Source organism: Empidonax traillii, unplaced genomic scaffold, assembly GCF_003031625.1.
Source record: "Empidonax traillii isolate 1590-97213 ecotype Southwest subspecies unplaced genomic scaffold, ASM303162v1 scaffold900:size397343, whole genome shotgun sequence".
Classification (NCBI taxonomy): Eukaryota; Metazoa; Chordata; class Aves; order Passeriformes; family Tyrannidae; genus Empidonax; species Empidonax traillii.
The window spans coordinates 20,477-36,772 of NW_020956093.1; the positions used below are offsets into that span (position 1 = coordinate 20,477).

Below are 16,296 nucleotides of genomic sequence, written 5' to 3' on the forward strand. Positions count from 1 at the left end.
GGAAGGGCCTGGAGCACAAGTCTTGCGAGGATCAGCTGAGGGAGCTGGGGGGGCTCAGCCTGGACAAGAGGAGGCTCAGGGGTGACCTCATCACTCTACAAATAGCAGACAGGAGGTTGTCACCAGGTGGGGTCGGTCTCTTCTCCCACGTTACAAGCGCCAGGACAAGCGGAAATTACCTCATTGGTTTAAACCTCAAACGGTTTCGATTGAATATTAGGAAAAATTACTTCACAGAAAGGGCGGTCGAGCACTGGAACGGCCTGCCCGGGGAAGCGGTGGAATCACCGTCCCTGGGAGCGCTAAAAACACGTGCAGATGTGGCGTTCGGGGTCAAACTTTGGTGGTGAGAACGGCAGCGCTGGCTGAGCTCCGGCCTCGGTGATGTTGAAAGCCCATCCCACCCCAATGACCCTGAGACTCCGGATCGCCCTCCCGCGCCCCGCCCGCCGCCTCCCCCTCACAGCCTTCTCCGCCCCTCGGGACCCCGCGCCCAATCAGCAGTGCCCGCTGCCGCCGCCCCGCCCCCCTCGCTTGCCCATTGGCGGGAGCCGCTCCCCCGGCGCTGCCTCCATGGCGACGCGGCGCACGGCCACTCCAAGATGGCCGCCGAGCCGGGCGGCGGGCGCGCCGCTGCCGCCCGCCGCTCCCGCCCGGGGCTCAGCGCCTTTCCCACCGGGCTCCTGCTGCTGCCGCTCCTGCTGCCGCTCCTGCTGCCTTCTCCCTCCGCTTCCTCCTCTTGTGACCACCGCGTGCCCAGCCGTGGCCAGGTGCGGCCGCCGCGGGGCTCCTCAGGCGGCGGTGGGGGGGGTGTTGGGCAGCAGAGGGTGCCCCGCTCCCCGGTCGCGCTGTTGGGTCGGCCCGTTCTCGGCTTCCCCCGGGCGGGCTGTGCCGGGTGTGGCCCCGCGGCCGCGGGTGTGGTCGGTGACGGCGGCGGGCGGGCGCGGGGCGGTTCTTCCTGGTGAGGGAAGGGTTGGGAAGGGGCTGGAAGGGGCTGATGGAGCGGTGCTGCCGCGGGGAGAAGGAGCAGCGGGCCCGGGGTGCTGCGTCTGTCCCGCTGAGCTGCCTCGTCCAGCGGCCCGTTCCTCTCCTTGCCAGGTTGTGTATCAAGTTCCTCTCAAGGAAAATCATGTATCGAAGCGAAACGTGGATCAACAGCTAAGAATTAAGATTGTATATGACACTAGTGTTGAGAAGTGAGTATAATGTTGTGGCAGCTTTTTTTTTTTTTTGGTCTTTGTAGCTGAGAGTGGAAACCTTATTAACTAAAGCGTGATTGTTTTTTTTTTAAATGTAGCTTGCTGCTTGAGAAAAGGCACCTTATAAAGGTATGTTATACTTGCTTCCTCTTTTTGTGAGTACATATTTTATTATATGCAAAAAATTACGGCAAATTTAATGAGAAGCTTTGAATACCAGCAATTTAATATGCTCTAGTGAAAGAAACCAAGGCTTTGTGTATAGGTTATGCCTCTATTCCAAATAATTCCAGTGTTCTGCCGAATGTAGTTTGACAGGTGTTTGCTGTATCCAGGTTGTAAACGTATCAGTAGGAAATGTGTATATAGTTTTTAAAACCTCTTTGAAGCTGTACATTGAAATTAATACTGGCTCCCTTCCCATTTTGTAATTCCAATAACAAAATATAGGAACACTGAAACAAAATATTTCCTAGATATGTTGATAATAACTGAACTTCTTGTGGAGTGTGGGTTATCCCTATTCTGCTGTACCACAACATCTGGCACATTTCATGTAACTTGGTAGTTAATACCTTTCTGGTGAGTTGTGTCTGCACTGCTGCTGGGTGACTTTGATTTTCTTGTCCTGTTCAGAACAAACTCTTCCCCCAAGCTATATCTTATTTGGAGAAGACGTTTCAAGTGCGCAAATCCACAAGTACTATATTACTAAGCAGGTGCGTGAAAGTTTATTGAAAATCACTCGCTATATTTCATATTTAACATTGTGTTGTATAGCTTTTAAAAGTAGAATAGAATAAGAGTCTAAGAAACACTATCCTGCATCAGACCAGTGACCCACCTGACCCAGTGGAGGTGGCAGATGCTCTTTTAGGGAGCATTCACAAATCTGCCAGCCTGCCATTATTGACATTTGCATTTGTTGTGTCAGAAATGTTGAAGGCTATACATGCTGCCAGTTCCCTTTTATACGTACCCCATTTATGAACCCGTTCCTAATCTCTCTTTGAACCTGTGGATGCACCATTAACAGCTATGGAAGCATTTTGTCTTCCCTAGCAGGGTAACTAACAATTTTCACTGTGAAAGCTTTATTAAAATACCAATATAATGCTTTTGGACTATTCTAGAGTTTTGTTTTAATAATAAAAGAGTGATGACTGTCTTTCATGTTTCATTCAAGGCAATGTGTGACAAACCAGTATTTAAGGAGGAAAGCTGACCCTCATAGATACTGCCAAAAAGCCTGTGCAGAGCATACGAGATGTGGGCCAGTTATAGTTCCTGAGGAACACCTCCAGGTAAGCTCAGCTGTCCAAGTGGCTCCTAATCTTTGGAAGATTACTGTTTGTGGAAATAATGAAAAAGTTAATATTGCTAACTGTGCATAAGTGATCTTTTTGTGGGAGATCCCTAAGTCTGAGGGACAGAATAGAACAACTTAAGGGGAGTTCCTGTAGTTTATGTTGTTGAACCAAAAGTCAAATAAAACTGGACTGGTTACTGTTTTCTAAGCCTACATTATAATGATGTACACAGAGAGGATGAGATTTGAAGCTTATTAAATTGCTACTAGTCAATTTGTTATTCACCTTGATCAACGAGTTGGATTTTCACAGAGCTAATAATAAGTGTTGATTTTTTTAAAAGTCCTTGCTTGAAGAGGTTATCCCCTGACCCAAGAGCGTGGTGCAGGAAATGTTTCTGACATGTTCTCTTGCATGAATTTTTGATTCAGCTGCAGTATGTGATCAGTAGATTTCTTTCTCTTCTTCTTTTAACTTTAACTTTACATTTCATCTGCACATTAGAAACATACACGATTATATGAGAAATGCATTTGCTACTTGTATATACTGGCTCTGGTTTTTTGTTTGTTTGTTTGTTTTTGTTTGGTTTTTTCTGAAATTTTTTTTGATTTGTAGGAATACAGGGTGCTAATTTTGGGAAGCTTCGTAGGCTTTTTTTTTTTTTTTTTAAAGCTGCCATCTTCATGGTGTCTGATAAATCAAAAGAGCTAGTCATTTGAAAGTTATTCCTTGACTCTGATTTTGTTTACCATCTTCATAGGGCGTTTTCTTACCTTTTGCTGTTTTACAATGGGATTTGTTCTCAGCCTCAAGCTAATTAAATCATCATAAGAAATTCTGATTGTAGCTAAAGTGTTTTAATTGTTCCATGTGAATATTGTAAAGCAATGCAGGGTGTACAATGACAGTGACTGGCATCGCAGGCCCACTGGCTCACCTGACCAAGAAGGGGTTCGAGATGCTGACTTTGTGCTCTACGTTAGTGCTCTCACTACTGAAAGGTGTGGCCATGAAAATATCATTGCATATGCAGCCTACTGCCAGCTGGAAGCTGAAATGGACAGGCAAGTATTCCCTCTGTTGCAAACTCTTTTTTAAATTAAGCTTTCATGTTTTGAATTGTTCAGATGTGGAATTTAATTGTCTACCTGTGTTGTGTAACAAGGTAGGAGTCACTGAAATAGACAAGCACAGTATTTATGTAAAACCACAAAGCCATCAAATAGTGCTTAACTTGCAAAGTTGAGTCACATGAGTTAAAGCTAATCCTCCACTGTTAATGCCTAAACTTTATCTCAAGATCCTCTTTCTGGGTGAGTGAATGTCATGTGTTCACAGACTTATAGGAGAATGCAAGTGGCTCTTGTTTCCACCTCAGTTGTAGTCACTGTCACAGGCTTTGTACCTCTGTAGGGTCTTACTTAAATTCAGATCTCTTAGGCTGTTGTCACTGACAGCTGTGCAGACCACTGAGTGTAGAGATTGATTGATCCCACCCCTCCCCATCCCAACAGTAAACTAGTCACTGAATTATTAACAGATATAACATTTATCGATGATTGGGCAAGTTGTTTGGAAGGACTTATTTTTATTTTCTTTAATCTTCTGCTGCTTCAAGTCAATATGATTTGAATTTGCTAGTATTTTACTGAAACACATGTAACTTTAAAACTGTCTTACAGGCCAATAGCAGGATATGCCAATTTGTGTCCAAATATGATTTCAACACAAGCTCAGGAATTCATTGGCATGTTGTCTACAGTGAAACACGAGATCATCCATGCACTGGTGAGGGCTGATGTTATAAAATGTGTTTCCCTGAAATTGGGGCCTGCTTCCTGACATACTTCCAGCTTGTTGCAAGAGAAGGATGTTCGATGGAGGAAAGCTCTTGCTTTACCTACTTAAATTTGTGTGTTTATTGCCTTGGAGCACAGTACTTCCAGTGTTTCTGTGCCAAGGGTGGGAACTCTTTCATCTCGTTTGACTTTGGATTTGAATGTCTTACCAAAGATTTCCATGTGTTTGTTTTTTAACTTGAAGGGTTTCTCTGCTGGATTGTTTGCATTTTATCGTGATGATGATGGAAAACCTTTGACACCAAGATATGCAGATGGACTCCCTCCTTTTAATGAAAGGTATTGCATGTTTTTTGAACCTCTTGGTACTCCTATTGAAGGATGTTTTCCTGTTGCCTTTTTAGGATGTATTCTTGCCTGTTAAAAATCCAGCTTCATTCCATTATTAGAGCACTTTGCCTTTATTATGTTCAAACATTGGTGTGTGGTGGTTTTTTAGTCTTTCTTTACACTGCCATTAAGCACTTGTATTATTGACATGTATTACAAATTAAGACAGGATTTAATTTATCAGGAGGCTTGAACTTAAGCATTACAATTACCTGTGCCTAAATTTTGATGCTGATGAACACCTCTCTAAATTAAGGATTGTGTTTTCTGTAGACTGCCTAATGTCAGTGCAGTTTGTTTTTGAGATATGTATCATTCAAGGTTTATAGTTATGCAGAACTGACAAGGTGTGTAGTCTGCCGTGTGAGTTTTCTGACTTGTTACAGAATGAGCAATTTGCTTTTTTAATTCTTTATGTAGTTGATGTGGTAGAGATGTTCTTCTAGGGATTTTTTTTTAAGGTGGAAGGGTAGAGAGCTTTCTTTGTTCACCTTTTTATAATAGCAATTCTGAGGATTTGAATTTCATTTCTTATCCTCTTGGTAACAGTAAAAAATATGTCTTGAGTTTATAGACATGTTTTTAATAATCTTTGCCTTGTTACATCAGAGTTGTATGTATAATGAGCACGTATCTTAAAAAAGAGAAATGTTGCATAATAAAATTTTTAATTTAGGAAGCCTGAGGGAGCAGAGAGATTATCTGTGATTCTGTTTCTTACGGAGAAAAATCTTTTCACAGTGGCAAGTCTTTGTGGGAAACACCTGTAACCAAAGCATTCTCCTTGCAGCCTAGGTTTGTATCAGTGGAGCAGTAAAGTCGTCCACAGAGCAGTGAGGTTGTGGGATGTACGTGGTGGCAAAATGCTGCGCCATGCTGTTCACCTTCTGGTAACACCTCGTGTGGTCGTAAGTGTGGAGTAACTTTTAAACTTCGTGTGCCAAGGTTCCCATCGTGTTCTCTTATTCCCTGCTCCTTAAGAAGTAATAACCTAACACTGAATACCCTTTCCCCGAAAGCATGGCCCAAAGCCTACCCCATTAAGACTGTGTAGTTAGTTGAAAGGGTGGATCCAAAGTGGAAAATGGATGGCAGACAGCATGAAATAAATAAATGGACTTAATATTAAGTCCAATATACAAGGAAGGCACTGGGAAGTAAATTATGAAAGGTTAAGCAAAACTGGTGTTGAAGAGATTCTGTAATCCTACTCTTCAAATGTTTTCCTAGACTGAGACACCTATTCAGTGTTCCTGTTCCTTTAATAGATAGCGCTGTCATTGCTTTTCTCGTTTGTAAGATCATTCTGTTTTCTACTTTTCTCTTTAAAAGCATTGGTTTAATATTTTCTCTAGTTTTATTGATTACAAAATAATACCGTTAATGTTTTGTCATGTTTAAAAATAAATTCCTTGAGTTTTCTTGGAAATCTTTCTTGCTTCCCACGCCTCTGTCTCTCCCTCTGTGCCACGAAAAGAACATATAGTCAAGTGTAATAAATTGGTATTGTAAATAAGTCATAGTGTTAGTCATATTTGGCCACAGATAATATTTTTGTTTGTTTTAAATCTAACACTGTATATAGAGCAAACTTGGATTAATTACCCCTAGTTTTGCTCATTTGTTCCCAGGAGATGAGTAGACAGAGTGTTAGGTTTTCTGTTGGGGTGCTTGGTGGCTTAGTCAGCCTCTGAGTAGAAGTGTTTTACACTGAGAGGAAAATAAAATGGTAGAAAATGAAATGCTGAAATACTTTTAAAAGGTAATTCTAGAGCAATAGGGTGTCATGTGGGTCTCCATCTCAATATTTTGAGAGTTGTAAATGTTTTCTTTCTAGGAAGAAGCTCGAAAACATTTTAATTGTCCAATTCTAGAGGGAATGGAGCTTGAAAATCAAGGTGGCATGGGTACTGAGCTCAATCACTGGGAGAAGAGATTGTTGGAGGTTAGTGCTGACATTAGGAATGAAAGGGGATGTGGGAATGTCTGCTCCCTCCACCTTGATTTTTAGGTTTAGTGTGGTACCTACTGGAACCTTGAAAATGCAGGGATATCAAACCTCACTGAAATACATCACAAACAGTACTTAATACTTAGATTTATCCAGACATGCGGCATCTACCTCTTAACCTTTTTGCTAAATTTCAGAGTATGAGTTTGAGATAAGATGATAACTGAAAAACTAAATGTCTCTTACTGCTGTCTGCCATTTACCCTTCGAGGAGGTTTGCTCCCTTTTTAGTGCAAGGGGGATAGTCCTTTGAATCAATTCAGCTTTGTTGCCCTCTGCTTCATATATCAAATATGAGATCATTCTTCATTACCTTGACATCTTCTCTGTTCATGTACCCTGGCATTGGCTTTTGCCATCTGTCTTCCAGAACCCAGTCTGATCAAGAAAACACTTATTTCCCTCCTGACATTTAAACTAATTTTTATTTATAACTTTGTGCTGTGTTAGATTTTTGGCAGAGGTACACTTTCTAGTCACTGGCATATGCAGTGAGGTAAACAAGAAGGGAAATGCTTCAGGACAGACCTTTTATGAAGGAGGATAGGATTTGGTTGTCTGTAGTAAAAAGAGACTGGTAATAAAATGCCTTTTCATAGGAAGGATTTTCTTACAATAATGATTTTCAGTGGCTTACTAATAGTAACTGGTAACTTTCAGAATGAAGCAATGACTGGATCCCATACCCAGAATCGAGTCTTTTCCAGGATCACCTTGGCATTAATGGAAGACACAGGGTAGGAATTAAGAATGAGGGTTGTGTTTTGGTTCATTTGTGTTTGGTTTTCATTGTACTTGATTTTGTTTGGACTTACCATTTGCAGCACAGTAGATAATCATCATAACTGGCATAGCACTAAACAAGGAGTTAGACCCCATATGATTTTTTTTATTCATGTATTTCAAAACCCATTCTTAATTTAGCCTTAAGAAAAACAGGCATTGCAATGCATAATACTGTTTGTAGAGTCTGTTTACTTTTTTCCTAATGTAAGTCTTCTCTAGTTGCATGCAGTACATATTGATCATTTTTTTCAAATCTTGCAGATAGAAAGCAGAAATTGCCTAAAACATCATCTTTCTGAATGCATTGTTCCTTTGCAGATCATGAAATTTTCTTCTAGTTCATTGGGACATGAAAAACAGTGTAATTGTAATATATTTTGTTACGGGCAGAAAGGGATGCAGTTTCCCTTTTTCTTCATTTGAAGACCTTAAGGCATAGTATGAAGTTCTTTGAACTGCAGTTTTATTAACCAGAACACTAATTTTTGAAGTAACTATATTCTTATTTCAAAATACCTTTACAGGTGGTATAAAGCAAATTACAGCATGGCAGAGAAATTAGACTGGGGACGCAATAAAGGCTGTGACTTTGTAATGAAGAGCTGCAAATTCTGGATTGACCAAAAGAGGCAAAAGTAAGGATATAGTCTTTTAGAAAAAATAAATTGAGAGAAAACCTTGATGCTTGTTTAAATTTGTCCTTCAAAGGTAACAGAGTAAAAAGAAGTCGGGACAGATACAGACGAGCAAGGAATGCTGCCCTGCGTCCCACTCAGTACAAAAAATACAGAGCCAAACATCTTAGGGTGTAGAATGCACTTACACTATGAGAAGGCTGTGCTTCAGAGAGGATGGGTAGGACTTAATCTAAAAGTGGTTGCCTTCCTATTTTGTCCCTTTTAATTGGAAATGCAACCTGTGTCATTTTGCATTACTGGACTGTACTTAAAGCAACAAAGGGAGATGATAGGCATCTTCAAAACAAAGCCTGCCTTGTTTGTTTCTTGCAATACTCATACATTTCCAGGACACAGCTGCAGAGTGGGCCTGTTTTGCTTGTATATTTTTTTAAAATTTTACAAAGCAGTGTCATTAAAACCAAATAGGTAAGTGCATTGTAATTTTGATCACTGGCTTGATATTCTGAAAGATCATAACCAGACAAATAGCAATAATTAGCCTTCAAAGAAGAAGTTGGTGCTTCTTTGTGTCATTGAGTGAGTGTAGGGGAGAATGGGAAAAAAGAGTTTAGGCAGACTGTTTATGTAAACCAGTTTAAATGATCTAATAGGATTTTTATTCTTTTTTCTTTCTCTTCTTTTTTGAGGAGGCAATTAATCAGTCCATATTGTGACACTTTGAGGAGTAATCCTTTGCAGTTAACCTGCAGACAGGACCAAAGAGCAGTAGCAGTGTGCAACTTGCAGAAGTTTCCAAAGCAGTTACCTCAGGAATATCAGGTATAATGGATCTTACTTTAACAAATAACTGAAGTGGTTTCATTTTTGAGTTTTGCAGCCAGATGATTATATTTTTGGGCTTTTTGTCTTCTGAACTGGTAGACAAGAGTATATAATGTGAAAAATGTCTACCTAATTTATTACAAGGAGTTTGGAAAAAACCCCTTGTGATATTAATAAAAGAATAAGGAGGTTTTTTGGCCATCTAACCAAATACCAGATGGAAAAGTTGCTGTGTAACAGAAATCCCTCCGAATGTTTTGTTTGGGCTATTTCTTCCCCCTGTCTGCTGCCCTGTGTCACTGCACACTGAGAAATGTGTTCTCTTTACATCCCAAGGACTGCACTGATTACAAAGAGGGAGGCAGGGGCAGGAGTGGGGAGTGATACATACAAATGTGAATCTCTGCATATTTACATATTCTTAATTACTTCTGGTTTATCTGGTTCATGGGTGTTTTAAGTTGCTGTTAACAGCATTCCTGAATGTAACAGCTGATATTCTTACAGGTGTAAGAATATTGGGTCTATTTAAAAACAGTTGTACACTTGTCTTTACACGAACTGCTTCACTACTGTATTTTGTTTTGCAGTACTTTGACAATCTTAATGGAGTACCAGCAGAAGAATTGCCTTATTATGGTGGCTCAGTAGAAATTGCTGACTATTGTCCCTTTAGTCAGGAATTCAGCTGGCATTTAAGTGGTGAATTTCAACGCAGTTCAGACTGCAGAATAATTGAAAACCAACCAGGTCAGTACTCAGGTTTTCAGTACGATATTACAGAGACTGCATTTCTTAATTTGAAATGGACTTGATGTATATTCAAACTAATCGGATATGAATTTTTTCACAAGTCAAGTTTTACCCTACCAGCTGTGTAAACACTGTGCTGGGGTGGGAAGCATAGCACAACTACCTTGTGCACCTAGGAGGCAAACTCCCACATCTAATGCAAGAATTGCCTAAGAGCAGAACAGATAATAACCCCAAATGATCCAGATATAACACAAAGAGTTAGGGTGGGTGGGTTGGTTGTTTTTTGAGTGTCTGAAACATAATTCCACTTTCTACCTTTGTGGGTTTTCTGTTCAAGGCCAGGAGCTTTGCAAATTACTAGAACATGGGTAGTGTGTGCATGCTCAGTATCACAGAACTCCAAAATGCTGGAGGATATTACCTGTCTGTGCAGTTATATCAAAAACAAACAAACACACACCCTCTGCCCTGAAGCCAGAAATCAAAGCTGTCACTCCCTGGGGGCAAACATAACCACATAGTTCTGATGGAAAATGCTTGCTGGTTGGGTTTTTTTTTGTGTTTAGTTGACTGGTTGGTTTAGTTTTAAAATCTTTGGTTTCTTCTCACTTTATTTTCAAGATGGTATAATTACCGAATTGATAATGATTAACGGTTTGAAATATTCCAAAAGTGAACTTTAAATTGCATGTGGAGATATTGACCATCTATAGGCTTTTAAATTGATGTGGACTTTGTTTATCTAGTAAGTTGCAATTCAGTATATTCCTTCTACCTTAGATCCTACTAAAAACTATGGTGCAGAGAAATATGGACCAAACTCTGTATGTGTTATTCAGAAATCCGCTTTTGTTATGGAACAGTGCAGGAGGAAAGTCAGTTACCCTGACTGGGGTAGTGGATGTTACCAAGTAAGTATGTGTTGGGTTTTTACCATTTTGTTTTGTTTTGTTTTTAATTAACACTTAGCGGAAAAGTCAGACATAAAATATAGGCTATGACTTAGAACTTTGCATCTGCACACTGAACACGATCTTCTCTGCCTCAAATCTCTAGATCATCTGACATGCTTTGAAAACAATTGTATTCCAGCCATAAACCTGTAATTTAGATAAGTGTGTGACCTCTGGGATGGCTTGTGTGTTACTTCCAGTCTTGCTAGGGACATCATCCGTTCTATCAGAGGAGAAAGTGTCACTGGGGTAAGAAGGAATAATGAAATGCAATGTTCTGTTGTTGAAGTTTAATGCTAATTAGTCACTCTGATTTTTCAGAGGTAGAAAGCACTTTGAACGTCAGTACTTTTTGATTATCCTCGTTTTCTTCACTAAAGGTGTCACATTCAACAGCTGCACAACTCCAAAAAAGTAGTCACGAGCAGAAGCCAAGTTTTACTCGTTCTCAGTTGATGATCTGCATCATTGCACAAAAGGAGTACAGTCAGTGCTTTAAAGCATTCCTGAACTGAATAGTTGCTCTGAGTGCATTAAAATACTTGCAGTTCATCTGTGCTCTGATACCAGGTGTTTACTGAATGTCCTGTTTACCTATTGAAAGAGCCTCCAAACCCCCATTATGATAAACTGTAATACAGACTTGACTCTTACTCTCTTATTTTAAGGTGTCCTGCTCTCCACAAGGGCTGCATGTTTGGGTCAAGGACACCGCGTACTTGTGCAGCCGCTCAGGTCAGGTATTAACTGTGAGCATCCAGATGAATGACTGGATACACATTGGGAATCTGCTCTGCCCAGCCTGTTCGGACTTCTGCGACTCCTGTCCCCCAGAGCGGGATCCTCCGGCTTCTAACCTAACAAGAGCTGCACCCATTGGTAGGTTGCCTTATTTGCTGAATTGAAACTTTAATATTGGATATCTGAAAACTTCAAAGATTTGTGCCAGCTCTGACTGTCAGGAACAGGAAAGGATAGCCATGGCTATTCAAAGATGCCAGGTGTAGGAGCTAAAGGAAGATAGCAAAGGTGCACTGCTTTTTGCTGTGCAGCCGTGCAGAATGGTGACTAACACAGGAGAAATGTGTCTGAAACATAACTCCTTCATGTCATGTCATGAAGACCATATCATTATTATAATCTTAAAACTATCACCTCGTGGTGAGTTCTCACTTGTGTAACTTCCCATTGGCAATGTTAGTGCTGTAATCCAGTACGCGAAAGATTGGAGTCAGTTTTCTTTTTGAGGGAAGTAAAAAGCTTAATTCACTAAATACCAGTTAATGTTTAGTCAAGAACTTTGTTTTAGCTCTTTCGTGGTTTTTAGTGTTCTCTTTGTTATTTTATCTTCTCTTTAAATATAAAATTTATAAGCTTTATGGTTTTTCGGTTTTTTATTTTAGACTTATGCTCCTGCTCATCCAGCCTGGTTGTAACCCTTTGGCTACTGATGGCCAACTTAATTCCCCTGCTAATGGGATTGTTTCTCTGCGCATAGAGTCAAGCTCGGGGCCAGAAGATGTTCCGAGATGATATATTATTATGTTGCACTCCTTACTGTGGAGCACAGAGTATTTTGTCTCTGCAGGAAGCTGTCTTCTGCTGAACCTCATCTCTCCTGGCAAGTATTGCTGCAGACAGCAGTCAGGGAGGTGCTGACAAAAGCATCCAGAGTTTTGAGAGGAGGAAAATTTACCTTGTCATCTCAATAAGTGCCAGTATTTTCCTGAATTGCAACCTTTGGGTTTTTTTGACTCAGTAACAAGATCCACTATGCCAACTGTGTTAGACTACCTGGCAATTCAGTTAAGATCTGAAACAAGAACTCTCTGTAATAGAACTGAGGGTTGGTTTTTTTGTTATGTCTGTTGTGTGACTGGTAGCAAAGCATCCTCAAACTGGAAATATACCTCAGTGGTTTAGTCGAAAGCCCTGTAAAATTCAGTTGTTGTCACTGCTAATAACCCAGGCCTAAACAGGTTGGGAACTAGTTTGTTTCGTCAATTCTTACAATTTATGGGTGAAGGAATAATTTAATGAAATAGACCAGTGGTTGGCAGTTGTCACCACAACTTGATTTTGCAGCTTTGAGGCTTCTCAGAATTCATACTAGGTAAAGCAGCTGATTCTTGGGGTTCACTTGCATCTTCCTACATGCACAAAATGACTGGTAATGAAGACAACTGTCTAGAAATCCCATTCTCATTTAGCATGTGCCAGTTCTACTGTGCAATTTAATATGTCAAATGTTTGAATATTCTCAGAGTAATTTGCTGGGCATTTCAGTACTGATATCCAGACTGTAAAATTGGGATAGAATTTATGATCATTTTTTATTTTGTTGGTTTGTTTAAGTAATGAATAATGGCGTTATTTTTTCTTAAATAGTATGAACATAACTGCAAATGTTCTCGCTTTTTGTTGAAGGGCAAACCATAGCAATGGCAGCTATAATCTTACAGGACCATGCTGATGTCTCTAGACCAAAAACTATATTGAATGTGTAAGGAAAATCTAATCTGTTTTCCTTTTTTTTTTCCTTTCCACCTCCACTTTTTCTTGCACATGTAAATACTGTGGATTATTTGACTATTTGCAATAAGTTGAGAATCAGACATTTTGAATCACTTGCGGGTACACCTTGCTACAAAACTAATAATGACAAAATATAGAAGAGGAAGGAAATGAGTAAATCCATCAAGCTAGGGAGAGCTGCTCTATAGGACCCTTGTAAGGATGTTTTTATAATAGGTAACAAATAATCTCGTCCAGAGTAAAAGAAACTTGTTACATGGTTCAATCCACCGTGTGTTCTTTTAGGATAGTTTTCACTCTTGGAAGAGTGTTAAACTTGAGGGAGTGGACATGCCCAGGGTAACGTGCATAGATGATGTTACTCTGCTTCTTTAATGTGCTGTGATGTTAGAATTGTCAGTGACAGGATCTCTTTCTAAAATGGAAGGTAGGGAGGTGGAGTAAAATTTATTTAGCTAAATTTAAACTTTAAATTATTAAAGGACTTCCATCATGATTGTAAGAAATTCTTAGTGCCTACTGGACTTGTTTGTTGTTTTTTTTGATTTAAAGGAACTCTTATGACACTGCTGGGGCAAGTAAGGTGCAACCTAAAAGTGTCTAAAGGCATCACAGTTGAGAATACCTTGTACTGGGTTAGGCCCCCTTCTCAACTGCAGGTTAAGTTTGCTTTGAATTATACAAGGCCTAGGCTAGACTTAAACCAGTGTTTCAGAGAAGCAATATAAGTCAGGACTCTAATGCTTTAAATTGGTACAAGTTCAAATTACTAAGATTGAGAAGTGAACACTAATCATGTTAATGTGTCCGCAAAACAGTCAAGGTAAATTGATTCCTTGAAAATAGAAAGGTTTGAGAATACATCTTAGGTCCCAGAGGTTGATATTGTATTTTTTGTCTGTTGTGCAATAATACAGTTGAAATGGTATGACTCAACAACAATGCTTTTGATACTTGAAATTACTAGTTATTTTTTCCTTACTGTGGAATATTTGCACTGTCTGAACTTTCTGGTTAACTTTATACCTGTTAAAGTTTTTAACTGGTGTTAATTTATTGTGTTCAGTATTTGATATGCTGGTCTCCCGTCTGTGTAAATGTGAGATTTGTTATATTTAATTGAATATTTTTATCTTCTACACAGTTGTTTATCTTGAGGGTTTTTCTTCTTTTAATCTGTCTCCCTGAGAATTAGCTGAAAGATGGCTTAGAAAGTCGATGCTTACCTACTTCTGAATTGTATGCATTCATCAAAGAAAGGGGCTGTAGTGCTTTGTACTGACAGGGAAAAATCTATGGGCCTTTTGGAGCTCTTGTGGTCAGGTTCACCAGTACCTGCTGAGTAGCTGCATCAGTGAATCCAGTGAAGTAAAACTGCTACTGCCTTAACAATCTGAGATTTCAGTCGTAGTTTCTTTGGTGTGCAGCCCTTCAGCTGGCTATGAACTGCAGAACTGGGCGTGACTTTGGGTGGTTGGGTGGGGAAAGTACTCGAGTCAGAAAAATGCAACATATTATATCCCATCAGTAGGTCAGCAGCTGTTAGCAGCTGTAGCCTCGTGGGAACTGCCAAGGAACGTGTCAAGTTCAATTTAAAGTGACAAGGAACTGGTAACTGTCATAAAGAATATTTGAGTAAAGCTGACTACCTCAGTTGTGTTTGTCTTTGTGTTCAGCTTCTAGCCTGCTGGGAACTTCCAAATCTTAAGATGAATTAAGTAAAAACATGTCTCAGGTTTCTAAGAATAAAGTAAATACAGTAGGAAGCATAAGCCATTTTTGAGTGTAGAACACAGCTAAAAATGTAGCTTTATACCAATCAGTTGTGTAGCCTTAAGTGTAGTTTATGCTGTAAAAGTCAGAATTGCTTTTAAATAAATATGAAGTTTGCAGGCAGCTCCATTAGGTGTCCTGACTGTAGGTGGCCAGTCCATCCTATTGCATCTCTTATGCCTGAAAACTTTGAAATGTAGGCCAGTTAAGTCTTTGTGTTCTCACCAGAGTACACAGGGCAGCAGGAGCCCTGCAAGCTGTGCTAAGAGTTACATGAGTTAGCTCACCTGTGGCAGAAACGTTTTCAGTATTTAACATCCACAGTTTTAATTTAAAAAAAAAAAGCATTCCATGTTTGCTTAGGAAAATAAATTAGTCTTGTGGATTTTTCTGACCCCAGTAGTTCAAAGCATTTCAATTAGAACTCAAGGGAAGTCATACTTTAGTAACACATTTTTCTAGTGTTTCAATTACAAGAAGTAAGGATAGCTTTTGGCTGGAGAATGCAGCAGGTAAAACCACACTGAAGAGCAGCAATTTATTCCTCCTGAAATGAGTCTTGGGAGACTGTCATGGCCTTTGATGTAGGTTAATTACTGAAAGAGAATGATGTCCCCCATTAATTGACTGTCAGTCCAAGGCAGCTCATTCTTTCTACGGTGCATTAGTAAATTGGGAAGACTTATGTCACTTAAGAGCAGACATATCCAGATTCCTCGTGAGGGCCAGTTGTTTTTAAATCTCCCTGTCCTGCAAATCTTGCTTCTTGATTATATTCCAGAAGAGAGGGAGTTGTTTGTCCTTTCTTCCCCACATTTCCAAGGAGTGACTTTCAGCCAGCTGAGCAGCTCAAGGTTTCTTCCCTGAGAGATTGAGGCCCCAGTTTTTGCTTGTCTGGATGTGTGGGTGCTGCTCATGTGTGTGTATTGCTTTTCAGTATTTGGGGCTATTTGTACACTGAATAATGTGATCTTACACTACCAGACTTTCGAAGTGCAAATGTTGCCTTTCAAATGTGAAGCTTACCTTGGAGATAAAACAACTGTTTTGAGAGAACTGGCTGACCTTGAACATGTGTTTCCTATTTTGGTACAGAATGTAAATATAAAACAAACTATTTTACACAGATTTTGGCTGGATTGAGATATAAGGGCTAATTTGTGTTATTTATGGAGTAAAAAATTTACTTATTTTACTGGTTAAAAAAGGTATGTTATAAAAAAAGGAAAAACTGTTCCTCAATAAAATGTCTGTAGAAAATTGATTCTCTTTGTCCTTTTTTTTTGAGAGCTGATGATGATTTAACTACAAGAGTAAG

General features: G+C 39.8%; 1 protein-coding gene across 1 annotated transcript; it reads left to right on the forward strand.

Moving 5' to 3' along the window:
- The first annotated feature begins 602 nt into the window (after positions 1–602).
- LMLN (leishmanolysin like peptidase) lies at positions 603–16,240 on the forward strand. The gene is made up of 17 exons (XM_027902643.1): positions 603–770; positions 1,099–1,196; positions 1,298–1,328; positions 1,836–1,918; positions 2,386–2,503; positions 3,398–3,576; positions 4,195–4,300; positions 4,556–4,650; positions 5,492–5,609; positions 6,539–6,646; positions 7,373–7,449; positions 8,023–8,133; positions 8,826–8,958; positions 9,552–9,711; positions 10,498–10,628; positions 11,339–11,549; positions 12,074–16,240. The coding sequence occupies exons 1-17, from the start codon at positions 603–605 to the stop codon at positions 12,166–12,168; spliced, it is 2,022 nt and encodes a 673-aa protein (XP_027758444.1). The 3' UTR covers positions 12,169–16,240.
- Positions 16,241–16,296: the final 56 nt, after the last annotated feature.

What these genes read in the sequence shown, in the direction of transcription:
- LMLN (XM_027902643.1), top strand. Translation starts at nt 603, where the DNA reads ATGGCCGCCGAGCCGGGCGGCGGGCGCGCCGCTGCCGCCCGCCGCTCC. An exon ending in GCGTGCCCAGCCGTGGCCAG is followed by an intron (nt 771 to 1,098) that starts GTGCGGCCGCCG and finishes TCTCCTTGCCAG; the next exon opens with GTTGTGTATCAAGTTCCTCT. An exon ending in AGAAAAGGCACCTTATAAAG is followed by an intron (nt 1,329 to 1,835) that starts GTATGTTATACT and finishes TGTCCTGTTCAG; the next exon opens with AACAAACTCTTCCCCCAAGC.